A 25,343-nucleotide genomic window follows, 5' to 3' on the forward strand; every position below is an offset into this window, starting at 1 on the left:
GAAGGGGGGGGGGAAGAGGGAAAAATAAAAAAGGCAAAAAATGATTCATGAAGGTCTAATCAGGAACCGAACTGCACGGCTGACATGACCAGCTCTCGGAAGGAGTCCTCACAAATTGGAGGGCAGTTTGGATCTGACAGGCTCCAGATCCCCTGTGAGCACTATGGACTCTTTCCGCCCACCAGCAGTCAGAGAAGCGGTGCCTGCAGCGCCGGCCCCAAACACCAGCGGGTGCGGTAAAGAACCTGAGGACATCTGACGTGGTAAAGTCACACGGCCAGGAATTGAGCTACAAGGCTTCCCGAGAAGTCCAGTCCCTCCTCCGGGAAAAGGAGAGAAGCTGGAAACAGATTCTCTAGAGGAATGAGAACTTTGGCTCAGTGTCTGAGCCAGCTCTTGGGGCAAGGATGGCTGGGAAGCAGAAATCAACTTGATGTCCTGGTTCAAGCGTCCCGGCGGCACGGGCGGCGTGCTCTTGGACTGCAGGATCTGCGGAGGTGGGCTGGCGGTCTGAGGCAGGAGCAGAGAGCCATGAGAGCCCGAGGCCCCGAGCGGGCCGCACTGAAAAGTTCTCGTTGCCACGGGGCTCTGAGTAGGAGGACTAAGGCCAGAAGGGGTGTAACAGGGAGAGGCGACGCCAGGCTGCTGTAGAGGAGACGCGGAGGCAAAGGGGGATCGTTCTTGGTGGAGCTGGGCTATCGTTCCAGTTAAAGATCCTAATGCACTTGGCTGTGTTTGGCAAAGGCCCGAGGACGGCCCGCCGGAGGCCTGTGCCAGCTGGCTTAGGCTGGAGGATGGAGAGTTGGAAGAAGGAGGGGGCTGGAAGTGATTAATTCCCCCCAGAGTTCCACTGCCCGAGAGCTGCTGCAACTGTCCCCCCTGCAGCGGTCTTGTGGCGGGCTGGAATTGGTTGAGGAGGCTGGGGGGGGAATTGGATGAGAGCTGGGTGAGCGACGTGGATGGAGAGCTGGCTGCGGCCTGCTGGAAGTGCCCAAATCCGCCGCTGGAAAGGGAGGGCTGCCGCTGCAGCTGCTGCTGCTGCAGGGGCTGAGCCGTCCCCAGGGGTGAGCCAGAAGGCGCTCGCTGCAGCTGGCTCAGCCCCGCTGAGGACACACCACTCAGTCCCTGCTGCCCAGAGCCCGCGGGAGGGGATCCCACCTGGAACTGCCCCAAGCCGGCAGCGGCCGAATACCCAGCGAGTTGCTGGATGTGGTAGGAAGAGGACGAAGGGGTTTCTGCTCCCGGGGTGTGCAGCTGGGACGGGGTACTCGAGGGAGAGCCAACGGCGGAAGGCCCGGTCGACGGGATCAGGGACTGGAGCCTTTTCAGCTGTCTCGGGGTCTGGCTGGACTGCTGTCCCAAGGAACCCAAGACGGACACGGGGGGACGGAAGATGGCTGTCGGGAGGCGCGGGTGGTGGGTCAGGGCGATAGCAACGGAAGTGGTGGCGGCTGCGGCTTGCAGGGGGGCCTGGATGAGCGGGGTCCAAATGACGGGGGTGGGGGTGGACGCGGCGGCAGCGGCAGCGGCAGCAGCCTGGACGTTGTGAGCACAGTGTGCCATCTCCCTGTCGTGCTGCACGATCTGCTGGATGATCTCATTCTCTTGGTAGTTGAAAACCCCCGAATTGAGGTCATGCTGGACTTTATGCAGCAGAATGGAATTTTTCTTACCTGTGGAGAAAGTGGAGAGAGAAAGAGTCATTCTCATATGTCAAAGCAGGGGAGGCTTCCTGCCAGAGCTTCCTCAAATTGTTGGCACCGTATCCGCTGTCATTATGGGATCTGGGTACAGTCTCTGTGCTCCAGCAACAAGATGATAAACATTATATCTTCTGCTTTTGTGGTATGATCAGCAGACTCTGAGATCCAGAGAACACAGTCTTAGACAGTAGAGTCAGTTTTTAGAAGTGGGGCAGACTGGCAGCAAAGCTTATGAACCCACAAGTTACTCACCTGGCATCTAAACGTCCATTTATAGAAAAAGAGCAGAAAAACAAGACCGTAATTCTTGTGTTTGAAAAGCTACACCTCAAAAATGCAAGCTCACTGAAGTCTCCTAAGTCTTCAGCTACTCCCTAGAGATATCTTTTTCTCCTATATCTTATGCATCTTGTTTGCTCTGAAGTCAATCACTTTCTTCTAGCTGAAATGAAATCTCTTTACGAAGAAGGGACAGGAGAACTTTACATGCTGGCACAAGTGAAAGCCCTCAGACACACAGCTACCGTCTTATTTGGCCATGCCCTTCTAGCCCCAACTTTCTGGAAACTGCAGGCTAGCAAATTTCATGTTCCAGCTGGACTTTCTAGCCTGCAGCAAAATATTAGCTCAGCACTTTGCCTTTTCAATGGGCTGGAAAATGTGGCGTAATGAGTTTGCCTGGCCTGAGTGTGCACCTGGCACTGCAGGGATGAACTCCCCTGGACTGCAGCAAGGGATGAGATGCTGCCAGCAATGCCCTTTCACCAGAGTGCAAATGCCTTCTCAAAGGACAGGATTTCTGACATGGTTATGCACTCTGTTTAACAGCTTTTGTATCTGTGATCTCATAACAGTCTGTGCACTGTTAACTGTGCCAGCATTGATTTACAAGGTGTTGGTATACGCTGGTTTGAATGATTTACTTACAAAACTGGTGTGGGTTAGATCCTCTCTTCTTGCCTTTTCAGGAGTCCTCTCCCCTAACAGCATGTGCCAGTTTGATAGCACCTTCCTAGGGGCTTCCTTTTCGCTTTTGTTAACTGAAGCTGTTTGAAAATACCCTTAATAAAGGACCCAGCCTAGCAAGTTGTGTGCACGCATGCAAATATGCCTCCTGGTCTGCCTGTTTGCATGCATGCAGCTCATTTCTGCAGCTGAAGCTTGGGGGTGCATGGAGAAGGGTGACCCCTAGATGAGGCACTAGCCAACCGGGATCAGATCAAAAGCTGAATTAACTCCTCTTATCCTCAGGCCCCGCGCCCGTTTGTAAAACTGCTTGGATTCAAATGTCATTTCTGCTGGTTCTGATCTCCTCTACATCCTGCACAGGACCAGGACAAGCAGACAGCACCTTGCCAGATGCTAGGATCTACAAGGGCCTACTTTAATCCCCGTTTAAAAGCTGTGTATTGATGATACCCAGACTGTTAGATTTTTTTCACTCTCTGATGCAAATTTTCTATCTGTATCAGGTAAAAGACTTACAGCTGGAAGATGCGCCTCTTACTGTGGTCAAAATAAAACATCTGGCAGCAAAGGACTCGAGCAACATTCAGAAGAGTGCAACTGTATTCTGGCGTCCTAGAAAGCAACTCTGAAATGAGGGAAGCTTGAATGTTACTAGCTGAGTTCCAAACCTATCAAGGGGAAAAGGTGGAGCAATTGGAGAAGTAAGGAGATAATTATGAAGTACAAGGAAGATACTTGCCACTACCAGGTTTAATGCTAGGAAAGCATACACTGCAGTGTTTTAGTTCTAGAGTCTAGCTACAAAGCTTGAAGAGATGCAGAAAATATCCACAAACAAGGCTTGTAAAACAACTGTGGGTAAGTTCTTTTCTCAGAGAAGAGGCGAATTGATGCTGATATATAAGGAGCTTCACAGATAATGGAAGCTGATAAGAACTGTTCCCTTCAGCTACAGAAACACCTAACAGATACTGTGATCTTAGACAAGCCCAGAAAAAAAAAAATAGATAAGGAACAATCTAATAGGAATTGTAGTTAAGCATTGGCAGAACATGTCACAGGTTTTCCCTTCACCGTACTTTTTAAAATGAAGAGTTTATCCCCTTATATAAGCTGTGCAAAAGTGCTCTGCAATCGTTCAGAGTGGGTGAAGCCTGAAAGCTACAGGTTCCTGGTCAGCCCTTCCAGTGGGCTGAACTGCAGCATAAAACCACATCGAAATGCTGACGGGATTTTCTTTCTGGGCTTCAACCCGTGTGTTTGGGACCTGCCTGCTGCGTGTAGCGCTATGGGATGCCTGATGTTTTAGTGTGTTCCCTCCTGCTGATGACTCCCTCCAAAAAAACAGTAAGGCATACCGACAGGCACACATCCTAGAGAAAGACAGCAGCCTTGCAAAGACACAATCCTCAAGGTAAGCAGCAATCAGAGCTCCTAATGTCATTACAGGGGCTCGAGAGACTGCACTGGAAGTGCTTGTGTAGGACATGTGTGCAAATGGGGTTTGCTATGCAGCAGGCTGGAACAGCCAGCAGCAGATATCCCCTAACCGGGCCCGATTCCACTTGCCATTCAGGTAGCCTGTCACCCCAGAGGAGTATGAATGTCACCTTTAAAATTCAGAGCAGCTTTGCAGTGAATGAAGTGGAAGGTCACACCATACACACACGGTGCTTTCCAGGCAGCAGCTTCTAGAATCACAAACCTGCTCCCAAACAAATTAGATCACAAAGAGCTGCTTAAACAGAAACAGAAACGCTCACTGTTCCAACTCTGGGGAAAAAGAGCAACCCATCTAAATAAAATGCCAAGGCCAGAGAAAGTCTGGCTGGCACTTGAGATAAAGAACCATTCAGACTGCAGGTTTGTAATCATTTGCTTTCTGCATCTGAAGGTACAAATCGCAGCATGGGCAATCTGCAGCTAGCTTGCACAACTGCAAGGTCAGGATGTGGATGGGAGACGGCATGCTGAGTTCAAACCAGACAGGCAAAAAACTGCCCCGGCTCTCTTGATAACAGACCTAAGAAGAACCGGGCTGAAGAGGAGGAACAGCAGCACAGCTTTCTGAAAAGCTCAATACCAGCAACTGCTCTGCTTCCATCCTCGCACCTCGTCTCGCGCTTTTAATTCCATGTCACCTGTCTTTGGCTTCTGATTTGCTTGTCTGTGCTTCAATAGCCTGCAATTTCCAGCGCTGCCCTCAATTCAAACGAGACCCATAGTGATGTTAATCAGAGCAGCACGGATGAATTGAGAGGACCGATGTTTTCATAACTGGAGCTCCAGCAGCAGACGCTGGTTTCCTTGGCAGAACACTCAATGCAGAGTATGTTCACATTTTCCAAATGCACACGCTTCTTACTGGAAAATGAGTTGATCAAAGCTCAGTTTGTGTCAAATTGGTAAAACAACTCCAGCAAAAACCTTGGAATGTTTATTTTCGTTAAGTTTTAAACCGGATGTCTCGGTTTTCCTTTGAAATCGCATTTTACTGTTTTCCTGAGCGCAACTTGAATTTATTAACTGTTTCATTACATTAATTTTTCCTTTTCTGTTTTGCCAAGAGACTCAAATTTCTGCTGCAGAAAATTACTGAAAATGTTCCTTCAATTACTGAAGGGAAAAAGGAAGTTTTCAAAATCATTTTCCAAAAACTGGTTAGCGGATTGAAAAATTAATTGCTTCCACCGTTCTAATTAATTGCATCACTCACATGTAGCTTCCACCCCCCGATACAAGCCTGATCAGTTGCTAATGGAGAAAAGCCCTCCTTTCAGCCAGCACCAGATTACAACATGCACACAGCAGCGCCCTGCTGGGATAAAACATTTTCCTGGCAGGCCTGACTCAAGTCCTGCACAAAATACACACCAGCAGCAGAATGAGGCAGTCGAAGTGAATTTGCTCCAAATGATGGTTCTGAGATTATCTCTGCTCCCCATCTTATTTACCAATTTGCTTCAATTCCAAATTTGTTTTTCCCCCTCCGGATTTATTGTCACTGCACCTGCCTCAAAAGGAGAGCAGAAAAGTCAGCAATCAAAGAACTGAAGTGCTGATTAGTTTGGCTCTGTGTCACCCTGATTAAAGTGGTGTCCTGCAACTCACTGCTACGCTTAGTGAACCACAAGACAGCCCTGTGTTCTTGCTAAACCAGTGAGAGGCTTCACTGGGAGGGAGCAAGGGACTCCTGCTTCCCTCATCATAGAAGCACAGAGCCATTATGTTACAGGAGTTTCTCCTTCCGCACAGTTTATCCCACAGGAATTAAGTGCTGAGTAGAGTCTAAGGTAACAAAACAAACAGCCCACCCATGCGTCTCTCCTCAGCTTCCAAGATGAATTTAATGAGATTGTGAAGAAAGTTGCGATTTGAATTTGTGGCATGTTGTTGACATATTCCATGAACTGGAAATTCAGTAAAATTTTTGTTTTGGATATGTCAAAATGTAAGGAATGTTTCCTCTGGAGACCATTGGCATACCCAGGTCAACCTGAGACTTGAAGTTTTCAGGTTTCCCTTACAGGAAAATGTGCCTTTTTTGAAGAGACTCTTTTTCTTTTCCTGGTTGGATCACATCTTTGCACTCTGGTTGCAAAGCCCCGCTCAGATCTGAACCCAGGTCTTCTGAGGTGAAGGGCTGCTGCATGAACACTGTCACACATCTGTCTCCGGAAGTCTCATCTGCTTTTACAGGGAAAAGCACTGCTTTTACCTTTCCCTGCCATACGCTGCTTTGTGCTTCTCGTGGAGCAGGCAGTTACATTTCTCTAAGCAGATTCTGCCTCAGAGCATTTAATCTGTTTAATACGCCCATGGACATTCTAGAAGCTCAGATTCTCTTCACCCAAAGTCACAACCTGCGCTAACACGAGCTCTTGGAAAGAAGTTCCCTAACCTCAGCAGACCTAGGGATGCACACAGGGACAGCTTTGTCCAGTGCAGGACTCCAGGCAAGACTTGGAAGCAGAGGCCAAGTTATCTCTTAAAGAGTAAAGGCACTTGTCTTGTCTTCCAGCAGCCTCTTCCATGGCTGAGCCAACCTGCTGATTCCAGTCCTCTGTCTCCTTATTTCTTCACTCCTGGCTATCCTTTACTCTGGCCCCTTACCTTTCTACTGAGGTGAGAGAAGCTGCCTTACTTGTGTCATGGGGCAAGATTCTGCTCCCCTCCTGCAGGGCATGTGTTGGGTGACAACCCGTGATCGGGACAACTTCAGGAGTGCAGTTAAAGCACTAAAGGACCCCCAGAACTGACTTTTTTGTTCTCTTTTTACAGCTCTTAGCACAGTATGTTTTTTCCCGTGGTCAGACAAAAATAAATTCCTCACTGCAACAATGGACGAAATGCAGGAGAAAAAAAGATCTTCAGAGCCTAAGACGTGTTTGTAACAAAGCTGCTGGTGCTTTGTGGAGGAGGGCATGTGAAATTGTGGAAACTAAGCTAATAGATGTTGCTCCCTTAATAAAGAATTGCAAAGTCAGATTTTCCTTGGCTGTAGATAGCATACAAAAGAATGGGGAGAAAGGCTCATGCAATTTCATTAAAAGAGCCAGCACTCAACAATAATTCTTCTATCAAATAATCAAAATTAGCTTTCTGTTGTTGAAATTCTGCACAGGCACAGGGGAAATTAGCTGTAGCTTTCTGTTCATTTCTCTTTTCAGTTCTGTCTAAGTCTGCTGGCTGCAGTTTAAGAATTCAGGTCACTGAATCGCTTTTTGAATTTGCATGCATTTGAAATAATCTCACTTTATTAGGCTGGCTTATGCCCCGGCCTGCTGTCAAAGTGGCTGCCCCCTGCTACTCTGGTTACTTCTTCTCCTCTTGTTACTCACACAGCTGGGTTCGGAGCACTCTGCTCGGGTCGCAGCCAGCAGCACAGCCCATGGCACAGTGCAGGGATGGAGGTGGTCTCTGCCCTCCCTTGCCCCAGCTGTTTCTGTGCCCTGGGGAGTGCTGCACTGGCGCTGCACTGGCTGCAAGGTCTCACTGCACAACTGTCTTCGGGTCTGCATAAACAGGGAAATCAGCTGGAAGAGAGGTTTCAAAATAATTCTCGACTCCCCATGTATGTGCTGTTCCCCCGTTTGAGCCCAGCTTTCTCCCAAATGTAGGTCACCCCACGCTGAACTGCACAAACCGCCACGTGAAGTTCTGCTCAGAACTGAGCAGCTCCCAGAAGCAAGGCAAAGCCAGCTGGATCTCAGCAGCTTGACTCTGTGTAAGAGCATCCACAGAGGAGTTCAGGGCACTTAACAAATCTGCTCTAGAAGGTAATTCATGTTAACCCTCCTGAGAGCCTGCCTGTGTAAACACTTACAAAGTGGATGTTCCTGATGAACTGCGCCGCAGAAGTTGCCATACGTGTGCTCTTACACCGTGATAAGGCAGCACCCACCTGCATAATGAAGTCTGTGTCTGTCTTGTGAAAGCTCTATTACCTGAAATACAGTTAATGTACAACAATACTCCCTTCTCCCTTTGTTCCCCACAAGCCTATTTGGAGTTAAACCTGTACATAGGGGCTTATTGCAGGAAGGAAAGGGATACTGATTTTATCAGCACAGAGTTCTTTGTATGGGGTGGTTAGCTGGGTCTGTTGTCTTATTACCATCTTATTACCATCTAACAAACCCCTAACTGGGTCAAATGGCACACAGTGAGTAATGTTATCTGATTAATCTTATGATCGTTAAGCAAAACTTGAAATAAACTAAGTTTATGATGCTCCTCTCTCACTTCTCACATTTATGTGACTCTACAGAGCTCTGCAGAAAAAAAAGAAAAAAAAAAAGTCAAACATGAATTGCCATGAATTGCCATGAAAGGGTGTAAGAACTGTGCAATTCTGAAGCACAATGGTTGTTACTTATTGCTGCAGACTGAAGCCAGAGCCGCCTTCTCCTCAAGTGGCAGGAGTGCTTGCATCTGGAGCCAAAGCTTCTGCACTCAATTCTCAGTGCCCTGCTGGAGCTGACAGCTGTGACAGGGACAGATTCTGGAAGACTCTGGACTGATGACATTCTGGAACTGTTTTCTGTCAGCAGTGTGGTCTGGTGGCAGATAGCTACCAGATTGCCCTCGAGGCAGGAGAAATCCCCTAAGTTTAGAGGTATGGTTGGTAAGTAGGTTGCTCTTCACATAATTTAACAGAGGGTTGAGAGTATTTAAAAAGGTGTTTGAATGGGAAAATACTATCTGAGCAGGTGTTTTATTTTCATGCTGATAGCAAACAGCTGTGAGCATGGCTCTCTAAATCCAAAAGCAAGCTGGTAACTTAGGGGGCCCATAGATATGGGGCACAAATATACTGCATTTCCTACCACTCTCCTCTTGCTTCTGCTGAAAGTCTCCTAGCTCACCAACTGTCTGTGGTATTAGTGACCCGGCCCAGCGAACTCACACTCTGCAAGGTAGACAGGAGTTGGGATCAACTGATGTGATCAAGGTTATTTACAAAGTCAAAGGCAAGTCTCCTGAGATCTCATCACTACCCTCCTTCTGTCGAGATACGTCAGGCTTTATTTTCCTTCCAGACTTGCATGAGAAACAGTGCTTCCACATTCAGACTGGGTTGCCAGCTCACCTTAATTAAGCTGAAGTCATGTGCACTCACTCATGGTGAGCTGCCAATCGATAGCTTTCCTTAGGCTGATGTACACTGAGTCTGGGCCTTCAATTCCAAAGAAAAAGTAATTCAGAAATTGAATTCCTGCCTAAGTTTGAACTCCCACCTACAGCAGGGCCAGACTGCACTGTGTGGCTCACCGAGGCCATTTCAGACAGCCAGCTCAAAGGAGACGAATCATATCCTTTTATCAATGCCTTTTTTTCTTTGCTGACTGTAAAAATCAGATTTGGGTCTGCACATTGTACAGAGGAGAGGATTTCAGGTCAGAGAAACACATGTAGCAGTATTTGAACCTCAGTTCCCTATAAACAGTCGTGTTTACGGGTTTTTCAGATGACCAAAGAGGACACAACACAGAAAAACCTGTGTTTTCACTTGTCAAGCATCGATATCATAGCAGCTCAGTACTTGGATAATAAGTTTTCATCACCTGTGCCTTTATCAGCAACTGCAGCTAAGAGACTTATATATATATAGCCCTGTGAGCAAATCTGCTTGCTCATCTCACACGTGCAGATCTTTGGGGGTTAATCACCTGCATAAACAAAACTGGGACTTCAGTGTGGATGCAGAGTACGCTTTGTGCTGAGCACAGACTGCTTTATTTATACACATTTCATCCCATTTCATGTGATTTTGCATGGCACCTGCCACAAGGGAATAGGCAGCTAAGACGTGTTCAGACTGGGCTCCACCTTTGCTAATATTATTTTCCCTGTAGAAGAGACGAGGAACTGAGGCATGTTGCAAAGGCATGACAAGGACAAACAGGGAATCTGTGGCAGAGCTTGGCACAGGTCCCAGACTTCTCATTCTCAGTTCACCCAGCCTAACACAGGCCAGTCCCAGCTCTGTGGCAGCAGATCCCACAGTATCAGCCATCATTCAGACAAGCGGCGTTGCAAACCCAACAGGATTTCAATTTCAACTGCAGAAGAGTGATCACGAGCTGACAAACAGGGTGCCCAGTGAAAAAGTTTGAGAACAGCTATTTTGTGACTCCTATGACAACGCTTTTTAAAACTTCTGCCACTATAATATTTTAAACAGGCACCCTTGTGCTGTAATAACATTATGTACTAATATTTAGACTGGTATTGTGTTGCCTTAGATTTGTTTTTTAGCATCTGCAATGCCTGGAGGAAATGCAAGGCATTTTTAATCCATTAACTGAGATCCCTGGACCAAAATCCATGCAACTGGCATTCAAAACATAGGCATTTTGAACCACTTGAAGTGAGATATTCCCAAAGAAATTGAAAAAAACGACTTCCTCTGGCTTCAGAATGCTCCTTCAGCTCCCAGCAGCGACTTTTGTATGGATGGTAGGGAACCTCATGGCAGACATCAAGATTTAAAAGTCAGAAAATAATTGTCTCCCACTATTTTTCAAACGGACGAGGGAATTCTGATCTGACAATATTCACAACCCATGTTGTATTTACTTTCAGTGAACATCGGAGTGGTCGTGTTTTACAAGTGCAAACACTTGTGAAAATCTAATTTTAAGCTTCGATGATCACCCCAAGCCAGATTCACAGCCAGGCAGGAACAGAACCAGGCAGTTTACGTCACTGACACATCACAAACAGGGCCTGCTCACAAATGCCTGTCCTACAAAGAATCACTCACTGGAGAAAGGAACAAATCAGCTAAACGCACAAACACTACAGAGAATTTTACAGATTGGTCAAGAACAAGAGGAGATTTAAGCCAGGGCTAAAATCATCATTCGTCAGTGATCGGCTTGATTTCCTCAGGTCTCCATCTTCAGGCTCTGAGCCTATGGAGAGCTACGCATGTGATTTTCTGCAGCCTGAGGAGTACTTTAAAGTCTGAAGTTACTCAGAGAGAGAGTTCAGCAGGGACACAAATCACTGCAGAATCAGGCCCTACTCAATTCCTGGGGACTAATCCTTTCCAGTCTTTAAAGAGCTCTGCAAGTGCAAAACACCTGGGAAACCTCTTCCCCAGCCACACGCGGCCCAGGCAGGATGCCAATATCAATTCCCATTAACAACAGAGGTTAGGAGGATACACCAACACGCTCTTCGGCAGAGCGATCAATGGAGCTGAGGGCTCTCTGGGGGCTGTGCCCTTCCTGCTGCTGCAGTACCCGTGTATCAGCAGGAAGCAGTGGAGGCACGCAGATCAGCATGTGCCTGCCCCTCTCCTTCCCCTCTGCCTAGCCATGGAATTTCAGACTGCATTTGCTCTGCAAAGTGAATGCCTCACTGCACTTCCAGTCAAGCAGCACTGCTCCTGTTGCTTCAAGGGATGGGGGCTCACATCCTCATCCCGTCTCTCTGCTACTTAGCAAACTTAGATCACACTTCCAAATCCCCAGTAGAGCTGCTAATCCTGTAAACATCATAGAATCATAGAATCACGAGGTTGGAAATGATCTATAAGATCATCCAGTCCAACTGTCTTCTCATCACCACTGCTACCACAAGCACTAAACCAGATCTTGCAGCTCCTCATCCAGACACCTCTTGAACACTGCCAGGGACAGCAACTCCACCACCTCCCTGTGCAGCCATTGCAGTGCCTGACCACTCTCAGAGAGAAAAAGTTCTTCCTCATGCCTAACCTAAACCTCCTCTGCTACAACTTGCAGCTATTTCCCCAGGTCCTGTTCGTTGCCTGGCAGAAGAGGCCAAATCCCTCTTCACTACAACCTCCTTCAGGAAGTTGTGGAGTGCAGTGAGGTCTCTCCCAAGCCTCCTCTTCTCCAGACTGAACAATCCCACCTCCCTCAGCCGCTCCTCATTGGACTTGTGCTCCAGACCCCTCACCAGTTTTGTTGCCCTTCTCTGGACATCTCTCCTGGGTGGGCCTCCTTCTCTCTGCTCTTTTGGTTCCTCACTGCAAAGGGAGAATACTGGATGGACCTCTGCTGGCAGTGACAGAGCCCTCTGAATCATTTCATGTCCTCAGGCTGGAACTTCTCAAAGACATGTTGTCATCTGGGCAGAAGGAAGTCAGTGAATGCACTACTAACTTGGAAGGAGGCTCCCACTTGCTTCCATCTTGAATACAGATCCTAAGCTGAACAAGAACCAAAAGTACTGTTCTACTTTAGTTCATACTCAGCTTTTCTGTGCCTCTGTCACTCTCCCTCAGATCCCTACGACAGTCCCCTTACTTTCAGAGAGAGCCTCAGTTTAGTGTAGCGTTCCTGACTTCACTAAACAGTCACATGCTGTTACACAGCTGCTGTGCTGCTGCTGCTGCTGGATGGCACACGTTTCAATGGGAGGTGAAGAAAACGCTTTATTTATAAAAGGCAGGGATTTCCATGGAATCTGCCAATTTCAGTAGGGAATTGGCTCTTTAGGGAAATTCCAGACAAAGAACATTGAGCACAGCAGGGTGGGAAAGTGCTACGAGTACACTATTTTGCAATAGTAGAGGATGTAAAGCTAGTAGCAGGCAGCTCTCGATTTAACAGGGATAGCACTAGGATTTTCCTCTGAAGGTACGTGCCTTTTATGTAGTGTAGGGACTAATACTTTCTCATGTCAGCCGAATGGCAAAAGGAGGGGAGGACAGTGCCAGAGCTCTGCTCCAAAGGGCATGTTATTTCAGTAGCTCTGTGTCACCTTCTGACTTTATGTTGATATTTTGCAGCTGCATGTGGAAGGGAATTTCTCCTGCCAGAGAAGAAAATGAGGTTCTTTTTGCTGGTTTGGAAAGCAGAGTTGTGAGAAGCAGCTCTCCCCTTGACCATCACTTCAAGGAAGCTGTCCCACAGCAGCACAGGTATGGAGGTTTCCATCTGGCTAACCTTTCCTGCTTTCTTCCATGCTGAAAATGCAAAAAGGCTACATACCAAAAGGCTGCCTGCAAGGAAATGCCTCAGATGAGAGGTCTGATTCATGGGCAAGCAACATCACAAAAACAGTTCGAACAGAGTTCTGATGAAGTTGTGGAAAGGGGGTGCTGCCTTGTGCTTAGAGAGTTAGGAGTTGAACCAGCAAGGTTTATTCTTTGTAATATCCCTGACTCAGTGCAATCTGGAGCAGGTTGGCTTTACCTCCCCATGTCTCAGTTTCTCTACCGTATAATTCCCTGCACTAATGACGACTTTTATTATGATTTCTGGCAACTCACTTTGATCCACATTGTGAAAGACTCACACTAGCAAGGTTAGGTCTACACAGCAGCTCAAGGACTGCAGGAGGGGAAGACATACCCAGCTAGCTTCAAACTTGCTCACTTGGGAGCTGGTACCATCCTAGCTGTCAGTCTTACCACCAGTTAAACACCCATGGATTTACATAATTTCACAGTGGTTTTGGGAACTTCCTGTAAGTTCTGCATCACTGCTGGCCAACAGTTTCTGCTACATTTTCCATGAATTTTAGTTATGAATGCAGCTATCCACAGAGCAAAGGACAAGAAGCACACAACACCCTGCTCACCTGCATACGCAGTCACAAAAAGCTTCAGGCCAGGAAGCTGAGCAGTGCTGACCATCTAAAGCTGAAGAATTTGAGATGAAGTCAAGCTGCCCCATCCTTGGTTGTGTCTGACATTACATTTTCTAGGAGCTAGTTCAGTCTCATTTAAATAACCATGTGATAAGGCTGTTGCCACATACACTAGGGCCTCATTAGTGGCCAAACTCTACATGTTTAGCTCACAACCTTTTCCTCAAGGGTCACACTTTCTGGTTTGAAGCAGGTAATGAGATGCACAGAATACAATGTTCCCCACATAAAAAGCCCCAGAGGCACTGCACCCCTTACTGGGCTGCCAGCTTCCTCCCTGCCCCCCTCACCCTATTATCCTCCTTGCTTTCTGTGTTGTACTCAGACTCGTGCTGACCTTTTTGATTCTGAAAAGCAACGGAAGTGCATGCAGCTTTAAGCGATGTGTAATAAGAAACTTAAGAAGTTAGACTTGGATTCTGGAATGCTTGGTCCATAGCTCTGCAGATATTTTGTGCATGACCTTCTTTAAATCACTTAATGTCTTCATGTTAAATTTTTCTGGTCATGACCAACTGGTGCCCTGGTCCCTGGCTAGACAAGGATGTCTGCAGCACAAGTTATGCCTTCCCCAGGGCAGGACAGCATCCTGACATGGGCCACTGTGAGCTACTGCAATCCAATGATACTCTTTGGTTAACTGTAGGTGTGGGAGGGTTTTTTGCAACTGTTCCATGTCTTTGTTTGGCTGCCTGTTTCTACTGAAGGTATTTATAGTTGGACTCTAATGGACAGCTGGACAGGTGCTTTGTGGTTGTGTTCTACTGATGGTTTTGCACAAGAGATCAGAAAGCACACCAAGCTTTCCCTTCCAGCAGCTTGTAAGCTATGACCAGAAAAGCAACTGTTCCATGAAGATGCATTATGGTCTGCATTTCATTATGCATTGACAGACCAGAGAAGATCCTTCCTCATCAATGTAGCTGCCAGTTTTTGTCTTAAGTTTAAAAAATTAATACCATTAACCCATGCAGTCATACCCCAGCCAGCATCTGTGTAAAAACAGGTCACACTCTAACAAAGTCCTCATGCTGAGAGATGATTTCTGCAGCAGAACATTTCAATGCAATACTGAGATTTGCTTGCAGTACTTGGTGGAGGTCACAGCGTGGCCTGCTTTCTCTTGAACCTGGGAGGCTGTGGGTATTTCCACATTCTGAGCTAAAATTCAAATCATAGTGAATTCACTAAGATGGCCCTTAGTGGGGTCAGACTGATCTTGGAGCAGGCAGAAATGTGTATGTGAGAGAGAAAGAGTAGAATGAGGTTTTCACTGATCTTCCTAACTGAATGGGTCTCCTTGTAGGAGCTGAAGTCAGGCAAGGAGAGACAGAGCAGAATCTCCTTCAGCTTACAGCTCCAGCAAAGGAATGAAGGACCATCTGTGGGGTCAGGATGCCAGGGCAGCAAGTTGAGGAAAAGAGACCTTCAAGCTACTTACCAATTCTGTCCAGCCTGTCGAGAGCCACCGTTTCAAAAGCTCGCCGCATCATGGGATACTCTTCCAGCACCTCATTGAAGTTGTCCACCGAGAGGGAGTAGAGCCGGCAGTAGGTGTCCGCTCGCACGCTGGCTGTGCGCCGGCCGCGAGTCAGCAGACAGATCTCTGGAATGAAAGAGCCAGCCTGAGAACACGGGGACAGAGACCATCAACCCCACGGGACAAAACCTGGCACAGTTGCTCAGCAGTCCTGTCTGCCACCCAGTCCCCTCTCGAACTGGACTCTACCAGCTTTCCCTTTGCTGAAAGCAGGAACAGTAGGAATGTTCTCCATACGCAGTAACATTTCAGCAATAAAATACCAGGGGGCTCAGTCGTGGCAGCTGCTACATACACCCGCACCAAAGGGACTCCGCTGATCTAATTAGCCAGTCAAGTTTTGTTATGGTGGATTATCAAAGATATCACTTGTGCATTCAGAATGGAGAAGCTGTCTTTCACCAGCTCCTCTTGGGCACTGGGAGCAGGTCATGTCGTGCCCTCATTGAAGCTAATTCTCTCCCTAGATTTGCAGTAGAGGCTCTGTGCTGACCCCGTGGCCCTACTGCCTGTTAATAACTTTGATCCTCATACTCAAAACATTTGTCTTTTCAAAGATGCTTGGAAGTTACTTGCAGATCTGTCACAAGCTTCCAGATTGTCAGGATGAACCAAGTTAGTGGCATTCATTCACTACCAACTCTAGGTGTATTTACACTGTAGTCAGGTACTCCTAGGAGGGTGTTCAGCTGGTTAGAGAACAATAAGTCCTTGACTCCAGCATAAAAACCCCATTTGGGCATGCTCCTTGAACTTTCAGCACAGAGCTCCTGAGGCTTGCTTTTCCACTGACTGAACACAGAGTCTGGGCACCTAAGACAGGCACTTAAATACAGATGGTATGACCTAAGGACAGAAGGTCTTGTCACTGACAGCATACTCCTCTGTGCTGCTGAGTGTTAATCTATCAGCACCGTACTGAGGATTCACTCTGGATCCACCCCAGAGCACTCATATAGGCTACAAAGTGGTGAGTTTTTAGGCTGCTTTCCTAAGGAAAAGGTGCTTATAAGACAGTGCTGTTTTTGGATGCGTGTGGAACTGTGTGCATATCATCCTTACTCCAGCATTCTAACTCCAAATCCCAGCAAGCAAACCCAACTTGCTAAGATGCGCAAAATCTCTGTACCAAAGAGCCAGCAGGCGGGTGCAAACAGGTTTTCTTTGCAGGAACTATGATTGTAAGATGAGTATTTAATACAGAATAGTCCTTATAGAAGGGCAGGTTTCATTCTACCCCCTCTCAGTAGACAGTGGTGCACATTCAGCACTTGTACTGAAACTCACATCTTCCTGAGAACTGTCTGTCCTGGAGTGTCAGTGTGGTCTCTGCAGGGCTCTGACAGCTGGGTAGTCTCTGTTACTCTGTGAGCAGTATCCTGAAGCTTGTGGTGTTTTCTGACCTTGTACTAGTTCCACTGCTGCTGACACATTACACCTGCCTGCTGACCTTCACGACATTTTGCTGAGCCACAAACTGGGGAGATGGAGGACTATGTTTTTCCCTCCATGTTTATACAGCACTTCATATGCTAGATGCCAGACAGTAGGAATAGGCAACGCTATAAATGTGCTTGGAAAACAGAGAATGCTCCATTTTTTCTCTTTACTTTCTCAGCTTCACAGCTCCATCAGTTTGCTTGGGGCAGAAGGAAATGAAACTACAAGAGCTTAGTTTTCCTTCTCCACTTTGTTATTATTTATAGTCCAGACTCCTGTGATGCCCGTAAATCCCAGCCACAACCCACTGTACAATTTACTATAAGAGAAGCTGCAAGACAGCTGAGATGAACAGAGGGTGGACAAAGAAGTGGCAGAGGTATCAGTACCACATGCTGCTCCACCTGTGCATCCAGGACAAGTTAAGGACAATGTGAACACTAGCAGTGGGCCTCACTGTGAAAAGGTGACCCATAAACACGCACCTCCAAAGTAGGAGCCATCTGCCAGCTTGGTCTCCTTGTTGCCTTTGGTGAGGACACTCACCACCCCGTGCTGGATGAAGTACATCTTCTTGCCAATGGTGCCCTCCCGAATGATGTAATCCCCAGGCTGGAATACCTCAAACCGCAGCTTGGTCAACATGGATGTCACAAAGTTGGGATCTGCGTTGGCAAAGAGTGGCATGGAGGCAACCAGCTTCCGGCAGTTGAAGTTTATGATTTCCTGATGGCACAGTGAATAAAAAGAGAGGGTGGGCAGGAAGAAAAGATGGGACGAGGAAGCAGGAAAGGTATGTTTAGTCAACATCTAATAACATAACGACATTCTCCCACTTATATTAAAAAATTCACACTGTACATTAAATAGTCAAAACAGATGCTGTTCCCTTAGTCTGGCTCCCCCAGCGTTGGCTAGAATGGGCCTCTGGATGCTCACAGCACGTAGCAGTGCTAACTGAAGCTGATAGTTTGACGCCATGCTTCACTGCTTTCATTCATATGCTTTCCCTTTGAGCAGGGACAAAAGAGTGATTCCCCTCATCCTCCCAAATACATAAAATATATCTCTTCCTGCAGAAAGCTTTGGAGCGTATGAGAGGTGCATAGCCGTGGTAAAACTGTGCATGAAAAAGCCCAGAGCTCCACTCTGGGAAAATGTTATAACTCACCTTGGCAGCCCTATGTACTCCATTGCCCTTGCTTGACAATGAGATATTAAACAGCACAAATGTGCCACAGCTCTCAGAGAAATAATTATCCTGGTCAGCTGGGAACAGTGTCAAGAGGAGGGAGGGAGAGGTGCCCACCAGTCACTGAGGCATGGGCTGGATCATCAACCTCAGCTGAAGAAAACCCAATTCAGCTGTTCAGCTGTCACAGAGCAGACGGGGACTGTGCCTCTTCCTGCGGCTTGGTGTCACTCAGAGGGTATGACAGCGTTTTCCATTGCACAGGAGCTGCTCTGTGCCATGTCAGCTCAGACTCAGAAGGCAGCAGAAAGTGATACTGAGTAAATCACCCAGCACAGTGCTCCCCAGTCAAGCATAGGAGCAAGATCTGGATGACTGGAGCAGGAAGGAGGGCAGGGGAAACATGTGTCTCCTCCTTACTGAGACTTCTCTTCCAGGGTTGCCCTTTTAGACATCATGCCATTCTCAAAAATCTCAGGGTATTTATCCATACTATTGACTCTGCAATGCAAGGTAACAGACCCTTACAGTGCCCAGGAATAAAGGACAGGAGCAACTGAAGGAGGGGGAGCTCAGCAGGATTAAGATTCTTATGTCTGTTGTACAAACAAAAAGGGCAGAAGATTGGAGAGTCAAAAAGTGAAGGAAGGGGAGTGAAAATCATCTCCACACCCCCACCAGAATCTGCTGCAGAGATCTAACCGTACCCTTAAGGACACAGAGGGGCAGTGGGTACTGTGTGCTATATAGCCAGCTAGAGGTTAGCCAGGCTCAGGAAAGCAAGCAAAGTCTTTCCTAAAAGGATTCAAAGCACATGGCTGTCTTATCCTCACCAACATGACCTGTCTTGTAACATGCTGCTCCTCTCCAGCATTGCCATGGGCTCAAGAGGTGCCAAGATGTAACCATTCATGTGATGAGCACATGCCAGGGCCTGAATACCACACTGAATACTCTGCAAACCATAGGGACAGGACAGCGCGCAGCTGCCAAGGATGGCAGAAGCAGGCACCATCCTCACCTCTCGGAGAGGCTCGCTCAGCTCTCCCAGGATGCTCTCTTCATCAAACATCTTCCCCTGGTAGCGGTGCTCATAGTAATCATGGATGCGCTGCCTCATGTCTGCAGGGAGCTTGTGGAAGGACATATACTGCTCCACTTGCTTGTACTGCACAGAGGAAAGAAGAAGAAAGGGAGTTACCAGGCCGTGTAACAAATGGCACCCACGTGGGGACAAATACATACCACGGGATTCCCATACCTGACTCTTCCACACCACTCTGGCTTGGCCAAGGCAGGTAAATCTGGTGCAGGACAGCACAATTGCCTTAACGCGTGGCACGTTTGCAGACACCTTTGTTTTATTTCCCAAATAGATGCCTGATGTTTTAACCTTATCCTCAACCAGTTACACCATGAACACAGCTCCTCATTCCCTGAATACTGTCCTCACTAACACACACAGAGGAAGATCTGGGAGCAGATGCCTGAAGGGCTGGCAAAAACAGCTATCACATTTAGTCGCATGAAGCTGCACCCATGGCCTGCTTTTCCTCTCCTCTGTGTTCTCACCTGCCCACTACAAACATTTTTTCTTTCTCGCTTAGAGCTGCACAGGTCCAGATTTTCTTCACTTACTGCTGGATCCCTGTTGCTTCCTGCACTTACGCTATCTAACCTGCCCGTGTTTCTGCCTAAAGAATCGCATTTCCATCCTGTCGTTTAGAGGAGAATACAAGGGCACGCTGTCTGATGCCAGAGCAATGTTTGGGGATGAGTGGTGCTTTCTATCAGTAACTGACACCTCTTCAAGGGCACAGGACTGTAAATGGGACCACTTGCCCTGTAGGTGCTGCAGGGACAAGGTGTGTGTGCTGCAATGCTCGTGCCCCTTCCTCCTGGTGTGCAGTACAGAATATCATCCGTACTAACAGTGCTGACAAGAGGACCACACACCCCTTTTGCCTTCCTTCTTTCCCCCAGTAAATCTGTCCCTGAATGTCCCTTTACTGCAGCTTGTGCTGAAGTGCCTAATTACCAAACTTCTGCTCATTACAGACCTTCCCTGCACATCAGTGTCACTTAGAACTCAGTACAGTCTGTGCTGGCGCTGCCTTGCATGCTAACAACTTGATCTGCACCAGAGAGGAGAAGGAATTACTCAGAGAAGCCAAGGTAGCAGAGGGGACACTCGGGGTTTCCTGGCATTTCCAGAGCTCTTTGTCTGTAGCTTGCAGCAAAGGAGCTGGCTGTAAATATTCATGATCGCTATAGCATGATCAAAGTCAAGCGAGTCACCACCTCCCCATAGGGAGCTGAATTGGCAATGAACGCTGCACTTTATTATTTGGATTGCTGAAGTTCTGGAGAGGCAGGCAGGATGCTGTAGTGGGCTGTGCTAGGTGCTGCATAGCCTGCAGCTCATCAACAGGGGAGGCGAAATGAGTGGAAACCCTGTGTCCTGAATTGGACCCTATCTACCACACTGCAAAAGCACTGCTTTTGTTGTTTTATCCAAGAGCCCCGCTGTCAGAGCTCCAGGATACCTGTGAGGGTGGCCAGTGGCACAGATCCCAGCCACCAGCCCACTAGCCCTCTCCTCCCCACTCTAAGCACTTGCCATCAATCTCCAGCTGATCTTGGCTTTGTGGGAAAAATGCCCCAACAAGCACAGGTTGGATGGGAACACTCAGGACTCTCTGCTTACTCACTACTGCGTATGGTTTTATTGCTTTGTAACAAAGAACAATAAATAACCGCCCTGTAAAGCCTCTAGGGCTTGTCAGATTCTCCCACACCAACTGTTCCCAGATAAGGCTCTGTGCAAAGACAGGACAGACTTACTTCACCAAAATAGAAGGTTTTCCTTCCTTCCTTCTTACGAATTAAAAATGTGCCTACGAAAGAAAACTGTGAGATAAGAATCCATAATTCTCTGTCACAGTTAAGCAGAAGGACACGTCTCTGCTCTCCTGTCTTTGGCAGTGCTACCTCCCCTCACCCCGTGCCAGAGGGACACACAGACATCAGTGGCCTCTCTGAGTTCAAAGGGAAAGACTCATTAGGAGTTATTTAAATCTTTCTCAAGACAATCAAGTCCATTTAATTTCGAACTTATTTTAAATCTGTTTTTCCTTGAATAAGCCTCTGAGGGAGGCAATATACCACAGGGGAACCACTTAGTATCACAGAATGGCTTGGGTCGAAAAAGACCACAATGCTCATCTATTTCCAACCCCCCTGCCATGTGCAGGGCTGCCAACTACCAGACAGACCAGGCTGCCCACACCACCAAACCAGGCTGCCCAGAAACTTAGATGAGTATTTTTCCTTCTAGAACCTGCAGCTTTCCCTAGCTGTCTCACCACTCCCCTCCCTCATACCACACTTCACTCACAGCCCAAGGAGAACTAAATATTTTTAACGTCTTTCATGCCCTCAATCTCTGTCATGAGTCCTTCTTTCTTTGGCAGTAATAAATCACTGTCTGGAAAAGCCAGACTATTTCCTCATCCTATTTCTGAATATGAAAAAGATGCTGCTTTTGAGAAGAGCTGCTCCTATCCCAACCCTGGCACAGATGCCTCTCTGAGTCCTCTTTGGTCCTCAGCCCTCACTCTGCAGAGCTTCAGAGAAATGCCATTTGCTATTCTTGCAACCGGGTTAACTCAAACACACACACTTGTACAGAATGCTCACCAACATGGGCCTACTGCAGTGAAGGTACTTGGGATGCTAGCTGCCCTTCACCCAAAGATAAAAGCACATTTCCCATACAGAGTTGCATTACTTCCAGGAATGGGCTGAAGCAGCTGTGGGATGGACTTTAATCCTGCTCCCATTCTCCACATCTGAACTTCCTGGAGGTCAAAAGAGATGCACTTGTGTAAGGAAAAGGGGAACCAAGCAGAGTAATGCATTTTCAATGAAGTGAAATATTATGATGCTCTGACAGCATTTCAAATGCTGTGTGGGAATAGCAGTATACATCCTGAGACTGGATTAAGATACACGTAATCAGCCATGATGTACAGCACTGCATCTCTCCTAAGTGGATTTGTGCTTCATAAGGGCAAAGATCAAGTGACAAGATTCACCAGATGGAGTGTTTTGATAGGACACAGTTGCATCTTTGTTTTATTTTCTCTGACATATGATTAGGAGTAAAACAGTGCTGCCATGTCAGCTCCCCAGCACTTAGTAGTCATCAAAAACTAATGAATGCTAACTTCTGCTTTTTGTCTCTTAAGCCATTCGTGCTCTCACCCTCAGGATCTGTTCTGTGACCATGAGATCTCAGTGTGATCAATGCACATGCTCATGGAGTCCAGTGACTCCAGGAGAGAGTGGTTTAGGGGAAGAAAACTGCACATTTGTAACAAATAAAATCAGGCCAAGAGTGCTGGTGCAATCTCTGCTGATTTCCCTTTGCTTGTAGCTTCCTTTGTGTCAGCTTTAGAACACAACATTTTGCTTTCTCCCTGATATTTTGCCTAAGACTGTACTGGATATAAGCTAGCAGTTTATTTTGCCAACACTTCAGCTTTGGGTGCTATTGACTGCTTCCTACAGATCCACTCTTCAGTCTGCAAGAAGCTTTATATGCGTCTTGGTTCCGAGCTCTTCCAAACACAGCGTTAATTTTTGCACTGCAGCGCTAGCTCAATTTGCTACAGGAGGATGATTTTCAAGTGCTGCATGTTACATGCTGAAATACACTGAATGCTTTTAACTCCACTGCAGTGATACCTTCAGAAATGATCTTATGTAGAATCAAGCTCTTGTTCTGTTATGAATATCACAGACACTAGCAAAGAATTTTTGGAGTCTTCCACTTTCTGTACAACATTCATTACAATGAGGAGCCTCTGTTGCTGCCTCTCCTTGCTGTTCATCAGCAGCTATTCAGGCAAGGATTAAGCTTCAGACAATCTATTTGGTGGTGAGATGTCAGCAGGGTCAATTATAAGCTTGATGAAGCAGTTGTTTACTTCCTCCCATTGGATGCATTACTGCAGTGGCCACAGCACAAGCAGGGAATCCACCATGGGTGCTGTTCAGCACACTGCAATCAGCTGGCTGTCACAGTGCCGTGAGATGTGGCCCTGCTGAGCTGCAAGTGATGCAAACGTCCATGAGTTTCAGAGGTCTCAGGAGATGGAATCCCAGAACTTTCAGACAGACCTGTTTGCATTTAAATGCTGTGGCAATGCCTGTTTGCTATTACAGGTGCTCTGCCTTAAGCTTTAATCCTTTGCCTGATGGCAAGTTCTGCAATTATGAATGTGCTATGTACAAACCTTACACTATGGCCATAGAAACAGCTTGTTTTCCACAACCAAGCTGGGAAAGGCCAGCATACCCTAGCATACATCTGTAGTCCAGCACAGCAGACATTTGGACATGACCATTGGATCTTTTATTCTTCAAGCACTGTGAATTCCCTATTGCAGGACATTCTAGAGATGTCAGGTCACGTTGCTGGATCCACATACTTGGAAGCATGGTGGGGAAAAAGAGATCAATTTTACTTTCATCAGAAGAGAAAGACAAGAGAAATGAGGTAAAGTCTGCCAGGAGACAAAGGCTAGAGATGTAGGAAAGGGAACAGCGAGTCTGATGTGAAATCAGAATTGCCGGGAGCAGCTTTCTGCCAGGAGAGGTGGCTCAGCAGGGAGCCTGTGCTCTTCACATTGTGATGTACTTATTTATTTATTTATTTACTTATGGTTCAAGTGCCAAAGTGAATTTCAAAACTGATAATGAAGTTTGAAATCCCACACTGGGATACAAAGAACTGCTGAGGCAAGAGCACTTTCCTTTCCGTGACAACACGCAGCGCTCGTGCGTGCACGAACATACTGCTCGGCCCAGGCTGTGCTTGACACTGCTTCAAGAACTGAGCTATCTGTCTGGCTTCCACTCTCAGAAAGAATTAAGATGTCAAAATCTTAGCTACGATCACTTTATCTTTGATACAGCAGACCAAGACCAATCCTCAACATAGGATTGGTGACAGAAGGCAAAACTACAGATTTGTGTCTCCTTTTGTGAAGATGTCCTAGAAAGGCACAAAAAAGGCACCAACTTCTGCATGAGCACAGGGAGGGCACTGCCTGAACTCTGTATGTCAGCCCACTCAGCCAGCTATGCTGTCTGTACGTGTGCTATTGCTTGGAAGATGGACACAATCCTGGGCGCTGAACTGCCTGCTTCGTGACAACTGATCACTGCACAGGTATCTGGAGGATGTTTTACAGTGTCACTGTAAGATGTGGGTAAGCACTCTCAAGGAATAGGACGTTCATCACAAAATATTCTTCTGTAAAAACAAACTACTTGACTCCAGTTAAGTTACAGCCATAAAGGGTGGGAAATTCCACTGCAAGATGTTTTTAGAAGAAACCATTGGGTTTTCATTCAGAAAGCATTTTTGTGCTATAATCAACCCAAGATTCTCTAATGAAAACAATTAAATAACCTTAAAACAACTGACTTAACATTGTTTGCAACACCTATTACTGATTTCTTATAAGCATTGCCCAAGGTGGATGCCCCATCCCTGCAGGCACTCAAGGCCAGGCTGGATGTGGCTCCGGGCAGCCTGGTCTGGTGGTTGGTGACCTGCACACAGCAGGGGGTTGGAACTGGATGAGCACTGTGCTCCTTTGCAACCCAGGCCATCCTGTGATTCTATGAAAAAGGAGATGGATGTGGTACCTTTGGACAGCTACTTTGCTGTGCTGGACACACAATCCTGAGCTGACTGGCCTACAAAGCTGCCAGAAATACCAGCCCTGATTACAGAAGAACCTACCTGGAGGCACTGCCTGAGACTCTGCACATCAGCAGCCCTTGCAGCTAGAAACAATCAATACATCACATAATTTCTAAGCCTTGTTATCTAACCCAAATGCTCTGATTCACAGTAGCATGGGACATAATAGCTCTCAGGACATCTCTGAACAGACCTGAGGTAATACACAACTCATACAGTCCTAACCGGATCAAGCAAGGCTCTCCAAACTTTTTTCCCACTAGGAAATTTGATTAAATTTTCCAGACACACCCAATTTCTTGAGTGTTGCACGCTTCCGAGCCTCTCACATATCAACAGAAGAGTCAAGGAGTTTCACAGCCTTCCCACCATCCAAAATTGAGATGCTAGCTCAGGAAGGGAGAATTCTACATAACCTCTTTGGTCCCTTCAGAACTTGGGGAATGCCACCTGAGGAATCAAAGACATCAGCCAACTAGGGAATAACACTTCAAATGTTGTCCAGGCTGCTAATGAATGGGAAATCTCCCATCTGACAGCTTTGTAGGAATAGTGGCAGTCTTTACCCACCTCAGCACTAACATAGCA

The 25,343-nt window shown here is 47.0% G+C and overlaps 1 protein-coding gene across 1 annotated transcript in view; it reads right to left on the bottom strand.

Annotated features, from left to right (window-relative positions):
• Positions 1–25,343, bottom strand: part of HCN4 (hyperpolarization activated cyclic nucleotide gated potassium channel 4) — a 95,083-nt gene continuing 69,740 nt past the window's right edge. The window contains exons 5-8 of the mRNA XM_042885709.1: positions 18,999–19,145; positions 17,271–17,511; positions 15,247–15,411; positions 1–1,673 (exon numbers count right to left, since the gene is read on the bottom strand). Coding sequence (XP_042741643.1) covers positions 109–1,673; positions 15,247–15,411; positions 17,271–17,511; positions 18,999–19,145 — 2,118 coding nt within the window. The 3' untranslated portion in view covers positions 1–108. The remainder of the gene's footprint in view (positions 1,674–15,246; positions 15,412–17,270; positions 17,512–18,998; positions 19,146–25,343) is intronic.

The sequence above is a fragment of the Lagopus leucura genome, unplaced genomic scaffold, assembly GCF_019238085.1.
Source record: "Lagopus leucura isolate 7727_CA_CO unplaced genomic scaffold, USGS_WTPT01 Super-Scaffold_100052, whole genome shotgun sequence".
NCBI classification, from domain to species: Eukaryota; Metazoa; Chordata; class Aves; order Galliformes; family Phasianidae; genus Lagopus; species Lagopus leucura.